Here is a 16160-nt window from a genome sequence, read left to right as displayed (position 1 = left end):
TCCGTTCACCCATCGATGGGCATCTGGGCTCTTCCCCGTCCTGCGGCTGTGGTCGACAGCGCTGCTGGGAACACCGGGGCGCGCCAGCACTCCTGTGTCCCCTGGGTAAGGTCCTAGCAGTGCTGTTGCTGGGCCACAGGGGAGCTGTGGTTGTACAGTTTTGAGGAGCCTCCACACTGTCCTCCAGAGCGGCCGCCCCAGTTTGCGTTCCCATTTGCTGCTCTTTCTAATTTAACTTCTGAACGCTCCTTTCGATTACACCCTGTTCCCAGTTCTTGGACCCAGTACCTCTGACCTCAGGTAACACTACTTAGTGGATCATGGAGATGTCTTTCCGCACGGGGAGGCACCTGGATGTCTACCCGAGAGACCTAAGAAGCTGCAGGAGGCCCGGGCGACGGTATTGAAGTGGGGCGCACAGGAGGGCCGCCAGGCGCCTCAGGGTGCATGTTGGTCCTTCCTCTCGGACTTGGGACTATTCCAGCAGAGGCGGCCGCTGCCTCCGGGCAGCACAGGACCACCACCTCAGCACCAGAGGCAGGGGCGCCCGATTCTCCCTGGGAGCAGACCTCCAAGTGTCCCTGCTCAGCGCACCGCGCCCCCCATTTCAGCCCGCCCTTCTGGTGCTGAGCTCAGACGGGCCTGGAGGCTCGGGCTTCAGGCTCCTGACTTAGTCCTGGCAGTGGCACCTGCATCCCACACTGTCAGCCTTTCTCACCTGACGGAGTCACAAGTTTTCAAGACTGTCTTTTCCATGGTTTCAGTGGGGTTTCTGAGGGGAGCGGCAACTTACTCGACACGAATCGCTGTTTACCTTTCCGCTGTATGCCAGGCATCATTTCGGGAACTGAAGGGGCTCACATCACTGCCAGCTGTCCCGCAGCTGCACCGGGACCAAGAGCTACAGAGGCTCCCTCCAGGGAGACATTTAGAGACCATGGGGACAGGTTTTGCCGTCACAAGCTCAGGAGGCACAGGAGAGGGACTCCAGGTGAACAGCCATGCACGTGATCACTGTGCACCACCGGGGTCATCCTGAGTCTCATAAACAGCTCCAACATCTGGCAGGTGTTTGCACAGGCGAGGCACCTGTGCCCTCCCTCGGACCTGTCCTGCACAGCGTGTGTGCCCCCTCTGCCCACCACACTTGGCAGGGATGCCACCTTGTGACTCATGGGTGTTTTGTTTGTTGAAGATTTTGGGGGAAAAATATCCCATCACCCGTCGTGACACGGGTGTTACGGGTCCCAGGTAGGCTTTCACTGTCCCCTTCTCTGCATCTAGTATGGCCGCACCCAAGCGCAGACGGCTTAGGGTGCGCCAGGCTCCTCCCCTTCAGGTTACAGGTACCTGTGCGTGCGGGACTGCGTGCCGAGCTCAGACAGACCACATGACCTGGGAAGCAACCTCACTCCGCTCCGTTTCGGGACAGGAAAGAGGACGCTGCAAAGCTCTGGTGAAGGAGGGCCTGCCGGGGTACAGGGGGGCACCTGCCACGGGCCCCATACCATGTCCCTGTGTCACTGGCCTCGAGTCCCTAGACGACGGCCCAGATGAGGCGAAGTGAGCAGCCCCTGGCTCCAGGAACACACCAACAGAGGCCGGACTAGCAGGAAAACCGTAATCATGGGCTGCCGACCCTGGCCTTCTTCGAAGAGCAGGCTTGGAGGGAACAGGTGGAGGAGGGTGGAACGGTACAGAGAAGGTCACGCAAGTTTTAACTTTCGGAAGTGTCAGTCTTTGACAGGCCCGCCACTCCTGGCGGTTTGGGGGGCTCACCGAGGCACGCCCCCGCTCGCAGAGACCCCTCTCACCAGGTGCGTGACCAGGGCTGCGGGTGTGCACAGGACGAAGGCTGGCCACGGGGGCACCGACCAGCAGGGCGTGACCCTCGTCTCCCCTGGCCTCTCACACTTGCGGGTGGGACGCCTGCAGGTAGGGCATCTGTGGCGACATGGCCAGCCTGTCAAGACCACTTGGCACGGGAGCCATGCTGCTGGCCTCAGTGGATGCATGGTGTCTCAACAGGAGTCACCCAACAGAACAGACCACGGGTGACACACTCTTCTCCTGGGCTCCCTCCTTAGACCTTCACCGATGCACACACCCGGTCAGCACTGATTCGGGACCACAGGCCCCTAGAAACCCACTGTCACTAGGGACTCAGGGGGACAGGAACACACCAAAAAGAACATACTCAAATATCTCCAGCTGTCTGCCAGGTCAGCTTCATGTTGTGTGCAAACAGATTGTTGGCTCAGTTTTCCACTGTTTAAAGAAATCAAGGACTGTTCAGAATGAAGACCCTGCACACAACCTGGCTGACCTCTGGGTGTGGGAGTCTCGAAACGCCTACCTGTCCTGCCCGAGTGTCCCCCAACCACATGCCGGACCCTCCTGGGCGAATCCAAAACACCTGCCGGACCGCCCAAGCCTCTCGCCCCTGCCGGACCTACCTGGGCGTCTCCCACGCCCCTGCCAGACCCCCGGAGAATCCAAAACACCTGCGGACCTACAACCACGTGCCGGGCGCTCCCGGGGAATCCAAAACACCTGCCTGACTGCCCGAGCATCCTCCAACCACGTGCTGGACCCGCCCGAGTGTCCCCCAACCCGGTGCCAGATCCTCCTGGGCGAATCCCAAACACCTGCCGGACCCGCCGCCAGAGCGTCTCCCACGCCCCTGCCAGACCTGCCTGGGCGTCTCCCTTGCTGCTGCTGGACAGCCTGACAGGAGCGGGAAGTAAGTGTCACCTGTCCAGACAGCACATGTATCACCACCTCCTCTCTGAGCTCCCAGCCTTTTTAAAAAAATTTTTTATGTTTATTTATCTTGAGAGAGAGAGAGAGAGAGCGAGCAGAGAGGCGCAGGGAGAGAGAGAGAATCCTAAGCAGCTTCCACACTGTCAACGCAGAGCCCAACATGGGGCGGGAACGGAGATCTTGACCTGAGCCAAAACCAAGAGTCGGGTGCTTAACTGAATGGGCCACCCGGGCACCCCTGAGGTTCCAGTTTTCTGGAAGAAATGGCACCAATCCTGAGATCAAGAGTCACATGCTCCACCAACAGAGCCAGCCAGGCACCAGACAGGAAGACTTTTTACAAATTCCTCACAGGCCGCCTGGGTGGCCCCGTTGGTTAAGCATCTGACTTCAGAGTTTACAAATATCTTAGTAAATGACAAGAAAAAGGCACTCTTATCAATAGCCTAATCTCTAGGAACTCCTTTCGGTCTTAATGATAAGGCCTCCAGTAATCTGTGAGTCACCTTTAGCATTTGGAAATCTCTTTAAGAAATTTCCTCTTGGGGGGCACCTGGGTGGCTCAGTTGGTTAAGCGTCCGGACTTTGGCTCAAGTCATGATCTCACATTTCGTGGGTTCGAGCCCTGCATTAGGCTCTGTGCCAACAGCTAGCTCAGAGCCTGGAGCCTGCTTCAGATTCTGTATTTCCCTCTCTCCTCAACCCTCCTCTGCTTGTGGTGTCTCTCTCTCTCTTTCAAAAATAAATAAAAAACATTTAAAAAAAAAAAAGCATCTGACTTTGGCCCAGGTCGTGATCCTGCAGTTCGTCGAGTTTGAGCCCCACGTAGGGCTCTGTGCTGACCGCTCAGAGCCTGGACCCTGCTGCAAATTCCGTATCTCCCTCTCTCTGTTCCTCCCCTTGCTTGTATTCTCTCTCTGTCTCTCTCTCTCAAAAATAAAGATTAAAAATACTTAAAAAAATAAAATAAAAATTCCTTACAGTGAGGGGCTCCTGGTCGGCTCTCTTTGTTAAGCATCTAACTCTTGGTTCTGACTCAGGTCATGATCTCACAGGTCATGAGTTGGAGCCCCAAGTCAGGCTCTGTCCTGACTGGGATTCTCTCTCTCAAAATAAAGTTTAAAAAAATTTCCTCAGAGACACACCTGGGTGGCTCAGTCAGTTAAGAACCCGACTTCGGCTTAGGTCATGATCTTACGGTTCATGGGTTCAAGCGCCATGTTGGATTCTGCTGACAGCTCGGAGCCTGCTTGGGATTCCGTCTCCTATCTCTCCCGCCCCCCCACGCCTCAAAATAAATGAAGAATCTTTAAAAAGTAACAATAAGAAAATAAATTAATTAATTAAATGAACGAATAAACAATATCTCACAGTGAGGGGAATTTATTTAAAAAAGATTTTTAAGAAGAATGAAACAGAAAATGCTAATTGGTGTCTTCTTTGAAACCTAGTGCCAGCCGATGTCTGAGGGAAGAGACCACCCCGGAAGGGTCCCCCCCCCCACCCCGCAGCAGCCCACTGACAGGAGTGGGCCCCTGGTGACGATGGGGCGCCCCCGGGGAGTGCGCACACAGCCTCCCACAGTGACACTGCCCACACCGCCCACAGAGCTCTGGGACCCTGCCTCCCAGCCCGTGTTGCCAACAGGATGTCTAAACCCAACACAGGCAGCTCTTGTTTCTTAAATGTTACTCTCCAGGGAAGGAAAATAAGCTCTCATCAAGTCCCCAGGGGTAGCCAGGCAGAAGAGGAATGCTGGGCTCTTCCAGAACCCGGCGAGCACACGGGCCGCCCTGGGGCCCACCCCCTGGCTGTCCCAAGGCAGGCGGCCCTCCGGCCCTCCGGCATGGACGCGTGCAGCCTTCGGGCCCCCCCCAGTGCTGAGGCCACAGCACGTGCCTGTGCCGAGGAGATGTGCCTCCCGGCACACAGCATGCCTGGGGACGGACCAGGGAGTCCCACACATCCCCGGCGGACAGGAAGCAGCCCTGGGCAGTGTGGCAGGAACTCTTACAGGGGCCCAGGGTTCCGCCCCTCGCCTTGAGGGTGAAGGGCACGAAGACTTGCTTCTGACCTTTGGAGCGAGGCCAAGGTGATGGCTGTCCCTCTGCGATGGCGTTTCACGAGCCTGTGCCGCTGGCAGACTGCCCACCTTGCTGGCTTGATGGAGCAGGCCGCCCCCGCAGAGGCCTGTGCGTCTGGGAAGTGAGACGGTGGGTGCTGCCAACCTGAACCTCATGCCAACATGAACTTGAAAAGGATTCTTCCTGTCCCAGCCCACCCCTGACTGCAGCCTGAGAGAGCCCGTGAGGCCCTGTGAGCATCCAGCTACACTGTGACCGTACTTCTGACCCATAGAAACGACTTGCTGATAAAGTGGGTGACATTTTAAAGCCCCTCGGTTCATGGTAATTTCTTAATCGGCTGGGACTATGACAAATTACATAAACGGGGCAGTTTACAAGCAACAGGGATATACTTCCCACGGCTCTGAAGGCTGGAAGTGGGAGAGCAGCCCCGGCAGAGCCTTGTCCGGCGTGGGCCGGCTTCCTGGTTCATGGGCAGCAGTGGGGCCAGGCAGTCCTGGGTGGGAGGGGGTCTCTTCCAGGGCACTGGTTCCACTCCCAAGGCCCCACCCCCATGACTGAGTCACTTCCCAAAGGCCCGCCCCTGCCATTTCCTGGGGGTCAGCAGCCACAGACATCCAGTCCACAGCAGTAACTAAGACCAGCAGTACCTACTAGAAATGCAGACCTGCACCCCTCTGACCAGCCTATAAAAATCTATCCAGGGGCGCCTGGGTGGCTCAGTCCGGCTTCGGCTCAGGTCATGATCTCACAGTTCGTGGGTTCGAGCCCCACATCGGGCTCTGTGCTGACAGCTCAGAGCCTGGAGCCTATCTTCAGATCCTGTGTCTCCCTCTCTCTCTGCCCCTCCCCTGCTCATGCTGTCTCTCTCTCTCTCTCTCTCTCTCTCTCTCTCAAAAATAAATAAAAACATTTTAAAAAATTAAAAAAAAATAAAAATCTATCCAAACCAAAACTTTTCAGAGAACTTTTCACAGAGGTGTGGTGGGCGGAATAATGCCCCCACCCTGCCCTTGGGGATGCCCTCCTCCTAACCCCTGAACCTAGGAACATGCATTCCACAAGGTGAGGGAACCCTGCAGGTGCAATGGGGGGCTTCGGACTTTGAGAGGGAGAGGGTCCTGCGTTACCCAGGAAGGCCTGATGTCTGATGTGTCAGGAGTCCTTAAAGACGGGACTTTTTCCTGACGGAGTGACAGATGAAATTGAAGAAAAACAGACTCAGTATGAAAGGGACTTGACCCACCTCTGAGGACCGAGAAACGGGAAAGTGGGTGAGGCGTGCAGATGGTCTCTAGAAGCCGGGGCAGCTATTGGTTCACTGCCAGCAAAGACTTGGGGGAGCCCATGAGCAAGGAAACAGGCCTCCCCAAAAGCCCACAGAAAGGAGAGCCCAACCCCCAGCGTCCTGCTTGCTGACGTGTGACCACATAACTGTAAGATAATGTGTTACAGAGTCACAGGGACGGAGTACCTCCCCTGTGAAAGTAACTGAAGGTCAGTTACTGCAGCATTATGAGCTAACTAACGCCCATGCACTGGGGGACGGCGAAATAACAGGTGATCCTTGGACCTAACGCTCTATGGCTGTCATAAAGAAACAGGCTGAAAGGAAGCCATGTAAATGGAGCCTGCACACCGCGCCCCCGCCGCAGGACAGTCTGGAAAACCGTTTGGTGTCACCTAGGGCCGAGCGACCCCACTCGCCCGTGTATCCCCAACAGAAACATATCCTACGGCCACTAAAAACACGTGTGAGAATGGTCCTCGGAGCACCATTCAGAAACGCCCAAACGTGGAGGGGCCCCCGAAGCCCCCGCAGAAGAGAGGATGCACCGCAGTGCTCCGGGTGGAGCGCCACACAACACAAGCGTGGCAGCCGCGTGGCTGCGTCTCACAGAGAAGGCAGGAAGAGGACCCGGACACACAGGAGCGCGGTGTGACTGCAGACACACACACGAGTCTGTAACACGAAGACCAGCGCGGCCATGTCTGGGAGCAGACGGCCCGGGCGTCCGACGGGCCTCCGCTGCGCACCCCTGGCAACGCTCACTGAGCTGCAGACTTTACATGGGCCCAGGCTTCTGGTGCCCAGATTACACCTCAATAGTGTTGGTTAAAAGGAAAAATAATGCTGGCGACATCAAGCCCTGGCCGAGACGTCCAGCACGTACCGCCGGCGGGAATTCAGAGCGCTCCAGGGCTTCAGGACGGTCCGGCGATTTCTGATGAATTAGGCAGACATGCACACATGTGACCCAGCAACCCCACCGCAGAGGCACATTCACACAAGGACTTGTGAGCTGCAACTGTGTTTCATGTTACTAAATCATACACGTACAAATGGCCAACGTAATATGCATGCGTTTGAAACGTATTTTAAAAAACAAATTTTAAAAAAACGTCAAGGATTTGTGTAAGAATGTTCGCTCATACTGGCATTATTCACAATAGCCCAAATCAGGAAACACCCAGAACTGTATTGACAGGTAAAGGGATAAACAAACTGGGGAACATGTGTGCAGAGGAACGCCACACGGGAACAGGAGAGACAGTTACGGGGCGCCCCCCCCCCCCCGAGTCTCACACGCATCCTGCCAAGTGAAAACACTAACAACACGAAAGACCATCTCGCATGACTCAATTTACAGGAAGTTCTGAAGAGGCAAAAGTAACTTAGAGCGACAGGAAGCAGACCAGCGGGGGCTGGGGGCCAGGGGCTGGGCTTCCAAGGGCCCGGACAGAAGCTGCAGGCCAAGTGGGAACGTCCCTGCCCCGGGCAAGGCAGTGGTTACGTGGACATGTGCGCGCGTCCAAGCTCATTGAACTGTCCTCTTAAAACGGGTACATCATCACGTATACGTTAGATGCCAATAGAGATTTATTTTTATTTTTCTTATTTTCTTTTAAATGTTTTATTTATTTTTGATACAGAGAGAGAGCATGAGAGGAGGAGGGGCAGAGAGAGAAGGAGACATAGAACCGGAAGCAGGCTCCAGGCTCTAAGCCAGCTGTCAGCACAGAGCCTGACGCCGGGCTCGAACCCATGAACGTGAGATCTGACCTGAGCCGAAGTCAGAGGCTTAACCGACTGAGCCACCCAGGCGCCCCAAAGATTTATTTTTAAAAATAATAAACCCACAGGGGACTGACCTCTACGGAGTTTAGGTTAATAGGCCTTTTGACCACGAGGGGCTGAGCTACCCTACAAGATGGGTACGAAGGCAGATCAGAGCTGGACGTGAACGCCTGTCCCGGCGGATGCTGAGCGCGTACACGTTCTGGGGACAGGGAGACAGGTCCTAGCTCCCAGTGCCTCCCTCACGCAGGCCAGGGCCTGCCACTAGGCACGAGTGAGTCTGTCGCTGGGGAAAGAAGGCAGGGGGCGGGGGCAGGCAGGCGGGGGAGGGAAAGGGCCGCCTGGTGAAGGACAGAAAAGGAAGCAGAAGTTACCTAATCAATTTCAAAATGCCTTTCTAGCCTGCAGGCAGGGTTCCAGGGGCTCTGGGCCAGGGGTTCCAGGGGCTCTGGGCCGCTTTGTGGACTGCTTTCCTGGGAAAGGAGAGCTTTCCTTGATGCCTTCACACCCACGGCGGAGCGAAGCGGCCGAGAGCCTGCATGAACAGCAAGTACATCTTGCGTGCAAAACTTGGAAAAATATAGAACGCTTACAAAAAATATAAAAATTACTCATAAGCCCAAAATCCAGAGATACACACCATAATGTTTTTATGTATTTCATTGCCCAATTCTTTCATTTGATCCACATTTATATACGATGTAGTTAGACATACTTTGCCCACTTAAGATATCAGAGATTTCCTTGTTTCATTGAATATTCACTGGTTATTCCCCCAAACTACCATTTTTTGTTTTGTTTATTTGAGAGAGAGAGAGAGAGAGAGAGAGCGCGCCGAAGGGAGAGGCAGAATCCCAAGCAGGTTCCAGACTCAGTGCAGAGCCTGATGTGGGGCTGGGTCCCACAACACTGGGCTCAAGACCTGAGCTGAGATCAGGAGTTGGACACAGATGATCGAGCCACCCAGGCACCCCAAACCAGCATTTTTGCTTCTTTTTTTTCTTTTCTTTAAAAAAATCTTTTTTAATGTTTATTTTTGAGGGGGAGGCACAGAGAGAGAGAGAGAGAGAGAGAGAGAAAGGATCCAGAGTAGGCTCTGTGCTGACACCAGACAGCCCATGGAGGGCCTGAACTCACGAACCATGAAATGGTGGCCTGAGCCGAAGTCAGACACTTAACCAACAGAGCCCCCTGGGTGCCCTCAAATCAGCATTCTTAAAGGCTATGTAATATCTTGTCCTATGAACATACCGTATTTCTACCGCTGGACCCTTTTTAAAAAATCATTGATTTTCTGTAGTTATGTCCTGTATTTTTCCCCAGGAAAGATTCCTAATTACTTGGGTCAAAAGGGCAGGGTTTTTAACACGCTGCTGACCCGCTTGCAGCATGCGATACAAACCCCAGCACATTCTTAATGGCGTGCGTCACCAGGTTTTCTCTGTAATATACTTACTTAATTTTAAAGTTAAACATCTTCGGTCGCCTGGGGGGCTCAGTCGCTTAAGCGTCTGACTTGGGCTCAGGTCATGATCTCGTGGTTCGTGAGTACAAGCCCAGTGTCGGGCTCTGTGCTGACAGCTCGGAACCTGGAGCTGCTTTGGATTCTGTCTCCCTCTCTCTCTGCCCCTCCCCTGCTCGGGCTCTGTCTGTCTCTCTTAAATATAAAATAAACAAAAAATAAATAAGGTTAAACTTCTCTCCATGTATTAGTTTTCATTAGAACCCCGTCTCTGAGGATGCTGGGTGACCCCGGCCAAGTGACTTAAAATGAGGGGAATCTTCCTAACACTGATACTGCCACTGCCACCAAGTTGTTCGCACTTACCCCGAAATCGGGTCCCTGCTAGACCCAGATAACAGCCCTGCCAAGCCCAGTGGCCGAGGGAGCTGTGAGTGCACGCGCACCCGGGACCGCTGGCTCCCGCGGGAGAGCCCCGCCGGTGGCCGGTGCAGCAGGCTCCGCACGGGGACGAGACTCCGGGTGCCACAGCACCCGAGATCTGTGCCGGGGACACAGCTCGCCCCTGTCCAAACCGCGTCCAGAAGGAAATCAGACTCAGCTCCCGACACCTCCCGGCACTCTGCAGACCACCGGTATCAGACCTAGGAAAGACCAAACCACCCTGTTCCTTCACCACTCAAGGCCGTACAAAGTGTTTTCAAGTCCAGACAATGTCTCCTAACCCACCGGCCATCCTCCCAGGGAGGTGTCGCAGACCTGATTAGCAGCTGCCCCCCTACCACTGCGGCCCGGGAAGGCGGGACTGGCAACGGCCCAGCTTCTGACTGCCGCAGCCGCAAGGCCGCCACCAGCCCGGGGACCACAGCAGTCTGTTCGGACCCACCTAGGTGGCTTTGCTGGTTCACCGACACGTGTCTCTGACCTGGCCAAGCTCTCCATCGGGGGTTGACACTGACTCACCTGCCCAGAGACCTGGCACCTGTCTGTACTCTGACACTTTCCAAAATCTGTTAAGTGTCCGCCTATTCGCGGCACTCAGGCCTCCTTCCTTCCTCCGTCCCTGCTGAAAGAGCTGGGGCGCCCCCTTCCAGGATGCCGGCCTCCCGGCACCAGGCCCTCTGCATCCCTTCTTAGTCAGACCATTCTTGACCTTCCCTCCCTCCTCCCGGCCCCGAAGCCCTGTCTCTCGGAGCACCAGCCGCTCATCCTGCACAAATCACCTCCCAAATCGCTCCCTCCGTGCGGTCCCAGCCAAAGGGCCACACCCCTCTGGACTCTGGACACAAACTCCGAGCGCCCTGAAGGGCCAAAGCTTATCTGGTGGCGCCCCACCGTCCTGCTCATGTCCTTGGGTCCCCACCACGTTCGTTAATGCCAGGTTTACCCGGTCACCTCTGTTCCCGTCACTCCTCTACCCTCTGAAGGACACACATCCTTAGTCGACGAGGTACCCAACGCTCCAGTCTTGGCAGAAGACACTGCACACTGTGGACGTGAGACTTCGCCCTTCACCGCCAGGTCCGCATGGGCGCAACCAGCAAGCCTCGGGTATCACCTACTGCTCAAAGTTCAAGTTCAGTTTGTTCACTTGTATTTACTCTCACTCGCAAAGACTGAAGGGGCCCACGCTCTCACACTAAGGGCGACCCCTCGCGCCCAGCCTCGGCGCAGTCAGCCCCCTTCCTGGTCTCTGACATCTGCACTCACAGTCCCAGCCTCCGTCCTGAGTGCCCAGGGCAGTAAACCCAGCCTCACGGGCCACCCTGCTCCAAGCCAGGGTGCTGGACACTGAGGCCTTACCCCACTTTCTCCAAATGCCTGATGGTGACGCCCTGACCCGTGTGGCCCCAGGACCCACAACACCCACACTAGGTGCTGCCCACTCTCCAGGGCCCGGCTGCAACTCCTCCCTCTCCCTCCTCCTCCTCCTCACTGGCCACGGGCCCCACACTAGGTTAAGTGGCCAACTTTTCAGACACCAGCAAATTCGCACCTTAACAGTTACAACAGGAGGTGAAGTGACGGAAGGGCCCTCCCCACCACCATCCTTCGCTCCCTGTTGCAATCTCCTCCCTGAAACACACGTCTGTCTAGTTCGTCGTCCGAGCCACACGCTTGCTGATGGGAGCGGTGACGTTACGTGGCCCACCACGACAGAGCAACGTCGGTGAGGCTCCTGTTCCGTTCGTTACCTGCTTGAGCTTATGGAAAGTGCTAAAGGTTGGGGACGGAAAAAACTTTAAATTTAAAATATCCTCTGGGACGCCTGGGGGGCTCAATTAAACGTCCGGCTTCGGCTCAGGTCACAATCTCACAGTTCAGGGTCGAGCCCCACATCGGGCTCTGTGCTGACAGCTCAGGGCCTGGAGCCTGCTTCGGATTCTGTGCCTCTCTTTCTCTGCCCCTCCCCTGCCCACACTGTGTGTCTCCCTCTCTCAAAAATTAAATGAACATTAAAAAAAATTAACATATTCTACCTACTTACTTTAGGAAAATTTAGGCAAGGCCATGCCAGTTAAAATGACAAATCAGCATCATTAGCTCACCAGAAGCAGAAGCAGAACGGTGCCCCTCCCAGCCCACTGCCCAGTCTGGCCGGGGAGGCTGATCTTTACAGCACACACACCCAGGTGAGCGAGCGAGCGCCTCTGGCAAAGGCGTAGAGAGGAATCCCAGCCCTGCACAGACCCTGGAAACTGGCGGTTTGCTGCCCTGGTCAGCAGCTGGCCCTGGGTGCTGCCGGGCATGGCGCTGGCGATCACAGCTAGGACAGAGGGAGGCAGGGCAGGAGCAGCGCAGCAAAGGGAGAACAAACAGGCCTCAGTGACTGGGCCCCAGAGCAGAGGGGGGAGGCAGCCCTAGGACCGGGTACGGCGCGTGGTGGAAGAGGGCACCTATGCCAACCAGCACCAGGTGCCGGGTGGCCAGACTCTGGCTGACAAAGCCTGGAGAGAAGTGTCAACCAGGAACTTAGCAACCTGCTGCCCAGGGCCCAGGAGAAGAGGGTCGGGCAGCCTGCACCTAGGGAGACGATGGGAGCCAGCCCTCCCCACCCACCCCCTGCCTGTGACAGCTACAGGGTTTCAACTTGTCTGAGCTTCAGCTCCTCATCTGCAAAATGGGATGAGATGATCATGGCGGGGGGCGGTGTCAGGGGGGCAGAGAGGACCAGATCACAGACAGACGCGAGGGGGAGCCCACTGCTGCGACCATGCTGGGCATACCTCACACTCAGCGCCAAAACCCCTCTTGGAACCTGGAATCTGACAGAAGAAAGATACAGCCAGGAAATTGCCCAGAAATTGGTCAGAATCCAGACACAGGAACCAACCACACACAGGAAGAAAAGAGAGCCTGCGGGGTTATGTGGCGACCTGGTGACCAACACCAGGCTTCTGTCAACAGAACACTGCCCGCAGGCTGCTTGTGCATTTAGGACAGACACAGACACACACACACACACACACACACACACACACACACACACACGGCAGTTGATGCCCCCTGGGCGTACATCTCACACCAACAGTGGGGACGAGGCCGAGGATGACACACCACGGGCATACTATCCACGACCCATCCTGACTCAGGAAAACAGCACTGTTTCCCCTTGGTCGGGGGCACTGAGGACACAAACCAACTTCCACCCAGATGAGAAGAGATGCTCAGGACCATCCAATGAGAAAGCATGGAGCTGAGGACACGGAGCTCCAGCCCGGCCAGCCGGGGGCTTACAGGGGCTCCGGCTGATGCTCTGGAGCGCTCCCCCACGGGCACAGCAGCCACTGTTTGGTCCCACAAACACGACAACCAGCAGGCCCCGGAAGCTCACGCAAACCTCAGGCTTGCTTGGCTTTGTCCACACCCGTCACAAACTCCTTGCCCCTCCTACCAACCTTGCCGGCGGCCATGCCCGCGGCTCAAAGTACACTCAGCAGCTCCCAGCCACACTGACCCCTCGAGAAGCAGACCGGGAGGGATGGACTGATGTTCACTCGTGAGTCTTCCAGGATGTGGGCCTCTGAACCACAGTGTACTTTTCTGTCGGCCCTCAAGCCTCCAAGTGAAGACATGTGGGCGCCAAGACATTCACTGCCCTCAGAAAAGTGGCAACGGGCCTGTGCACCCACAGCAAGAGTGTCCTGGGCTCACGGGGCCCCCCAGCAGCCCCCCCACCCCAGCTCAGTGCGGAGTCAGAGCCGGGCTGCACTCGGGAGGAGAAGCTGCTCACCATACCTCCTTCCTCCTTCCTCCTTCCGGCCAGGTTCCACAACCAGGAGTCCTTGACAAATGCATCCGGAGCACAATTTCCCAGCGGGCGGCCCGGCTGGGACCTCCACGCAGAGTGTTCCTCTCCCCTACAACCACTGCTGTGTATTTAGGAGAGAGAGAAACGAAACCTCCTGCAAAGAATGTTTCCAGACCACAGAGACCTACAAACGCAGCGCACACAAGCCCCACCAGACAGCAAGAGCCCGCTGCCGGCTCCCAGGGGCACAGGCAGTGTCGCCTATGGCTGTCACCGCTTCAGGTGCCAGCACCAGAAAGGCCATTTCGATGACTCTCGTGTGTGCAAAGCTTCGAACAACGCGCACTCACATCCCTGTCTGCAGGGCAAGCTAGGCGGGGCCTCGGAGCAGGTGAGCGATCGGGTGGCCCAAGGAAGGCAGTGTGATTACACGCCCTCCGCCACGCGGGGACCGCCTGCCAGGGGGCACTGCTCCTGGCCAGGGGAGCCATGTACACTGAGGCAGGACACAAAGAAACCGGGAGAGACGTTAAAGGCTTTCAGTGGTGAAGGGGGAAGGAAACACGCGTATGTCCTTTGTAAGAGAATAAAAATAATACGAGTCCTGGGGCGCCTGGGTGGCTCAGGTGGCTAAGCGTCCGAGTTTGGCTCGGGTCAGTATCTCGAGGTTTGTGAGTTTGAGCCCTGTGTCAGGCTCTCAGTTGTCAGCACAGGGCCCGCTTCGATCCTCTATCCCCCCCCACCCCACCTCTGCTCCCCCTGCTCGTTCTCTCTCTCTCTCGTTCTCTCTCAAAAATAAACGTTATAAAAAAGTTCCCAAACATCGACTCTTCCAAAGAACGAATTTACATTCTCACCGAAGCCGGAGAACCGACGGCTCCAGAGCTTCCAAGCCCTCGTCTCCCTTAGAAGCCTTCAGAGGAGGAGGAATAGGGCCACCAAGGTCACTCTGCTGAGAGCACTGGCCCCGGGGGCCGTGAGCTGAGGCCCTGCCCGCAGACACCCACGCGCCTGCTGCGCGCACCTGACCCCTGAGGACCCGACACAGAGGCTGGCGCTTCGCGTCTTCCACTCCGTGGGGCTGGTGCGTGTGCCCCGGCCCGAACTACACAGGCAGCCTTTCCCGGGGCGGGCTTTCGTCACCACCTCTGCGAGGCGGCCCTCCCACTGGACGGGCTCCGCTGCCTCAGCCAGGTCTCCCCAAACCACCCCTACTTCAGCCAACGTGCCAGGGACCAGGGCAGCCCCACCGCCCGGCAGAGGGGACAGGAGGCGGGCCCCCTCTCTCCAACTAGTGGCTCAATGTGCCCTGAGTGCTCGCTGCACCTGACCTTGAGAGCACAGATGGAAGTTCCAGGAAAACACTGCCGCCCCTGACGCCGCCCTGTAAACGCGCACCACCAGCCTCCTGCAGCCGCGCTCCAGGGCCACCGATGGAAAGGCGGCCCAGCCCCTCGCCGTCTGCGTCTGGAAGGACACCTCCGACGGTCACTGCCGAGCGTCCATCGAGGTGGCCGGCGCCACCGAAGGGGCCTGCTAAGGACCCAGTGGAGGCCTTCCGTCACCCCAAACACAGCGGGGGCTCCTCCTTCCTCCCCTTCCAGCCGCCTCCTCTGAGGGGGCTGAGAGCACAGGCCGGGGAAGCAAATCCAGCGTGGCCGCCACCGCCGAGGCCACTCCAGAGGCAGGGCGTCCGCCAGCCCAGGTGATCCAACAACCTTGACGAGGCCTAAAAGGAAAGGGTGGGAAAAACAGCGTCCACCCTGCCAGCCGCCTGGAGGCAAGCAATTGAGCAGCCGGCAGATGCTCCCGGAGCAGCCCGACAGGACCGACTGGAGTCCCAGAAACAAAGCAACAAAGGGCGTGGAGAACAAAGACCTGAAGAAGTACAATTAGACGAAACTACTCCGGGAAGCACAGAGGCCCTTGCAAAGCCTGGATGGTAAGCGGGTCTCCTGGTTCCTCCAAAAAGGCCCCAAGTCCACGTGTCCTGGGATGGTCGCCAGGACAGAGGGGGCACCGACCCCACCGCTGCCCTGGCCGTGTCAACTACCTTGGTCCGGACGCGGATCCGCTCCGTGTTTGGGCCGCGCAACCACTAGCGTTGAGAGCGGGGTATGTCCTCCCAGCACCCGGCACCGCCGCTGGGTCACCGGAGCGGCCCGGCCACCCCTGGCCACCTGCTCGCGGGCTCTGCGCCTGCGCGGCACAGAAACCCCCGCACCTACGTCTTCGCCCCCCCCCCCCGCCCCTTCCACAGCCCCTGTCTGGGCGCTGCCACCCCGGGACCGGCCCGGCGGGGCGCCCGCAGCCACCAGGCCGCTCGCCGCCAAGTCGCAGTCACCCGTCAAACGCGCAGCCCCCACGAAGGCCTCAAGCGGACGAGCAAGGCGCCCAGGCGCTCGGGAGCTCGGGCTCCGGCGGCCGGAGAAGAAAGCGGAGACGGAGACGCAGGCCCGCCGCCCGCCGGCGCGGGGCCCGGGGCGCCGCGGACCCGAGAGGGCAGCCCCCCTGCCC

The 16160-nt window shown here is 57.3% G+C and overlaps 1 protein-coding gene and 1 long non-coding RNA gene across 3 annotated transcripts in view; both read right to left on the bottom strand.

Annotated features, from left to right (window-relative positions):
* The window catches only part of RAB40C (RAB40C, member RAS oncogene family), a 29611-nt gene that overhangs the window by 13181 nt on the left and 270 nt on the right, over positions 1 to 16160 (bottom strand). Inside the window, exon 2 of the mRNA XM_029949025.1 lies at positions 15697 to 16015. Within this exon, the coding sequence (XP_029804885.1) occupies positions 15697 to 16015 (319 nt within the window). The remainder of the gene's footprint in view (positions 1 to 15696; positions 16016 to 16160) is intronic.
* Positions 4146 to 11677, bottom strand: LOC115298438. 2 transcript variants are annotated; one of them, XR_003911745.1, is made up of 4 exons: positions 11388 to 11677; positions 9758 to 10952; positions 8304 to 8464; positions 4146 to 4961 (listed from the first exon to the last, which is right to left on the bottom strand). It is a non-coding gene; the product is annotated as an uncharacterized LOC115298438 (long non-coding RNA). The 2 variants fall into 2 exon arrangements; XR_003911744.1 differs by having other exon boundaries at positions 9758 to 11677.

The sequence above is a fragment of the Suricata suricatta genome, chromosome 8 (assembly GCF_006229205.1).
Source record: "Suricata suricatta isolate VVHF042 chromosome 8, meerkat_22Aug2017_6uvM2_HiC, whole genome shotgun sequence".
Classification (NCBI taxonomy): Eukaryota; Metazoa; Chordata; class Mammalia; order Carnivora; family Herpestidae; genus Suricata; species Suricata suricatta.
Note: the sequence above shows the minus strand (reverse complement) of the source record. Positions and strands in the feature narration are given on the sequence as shown.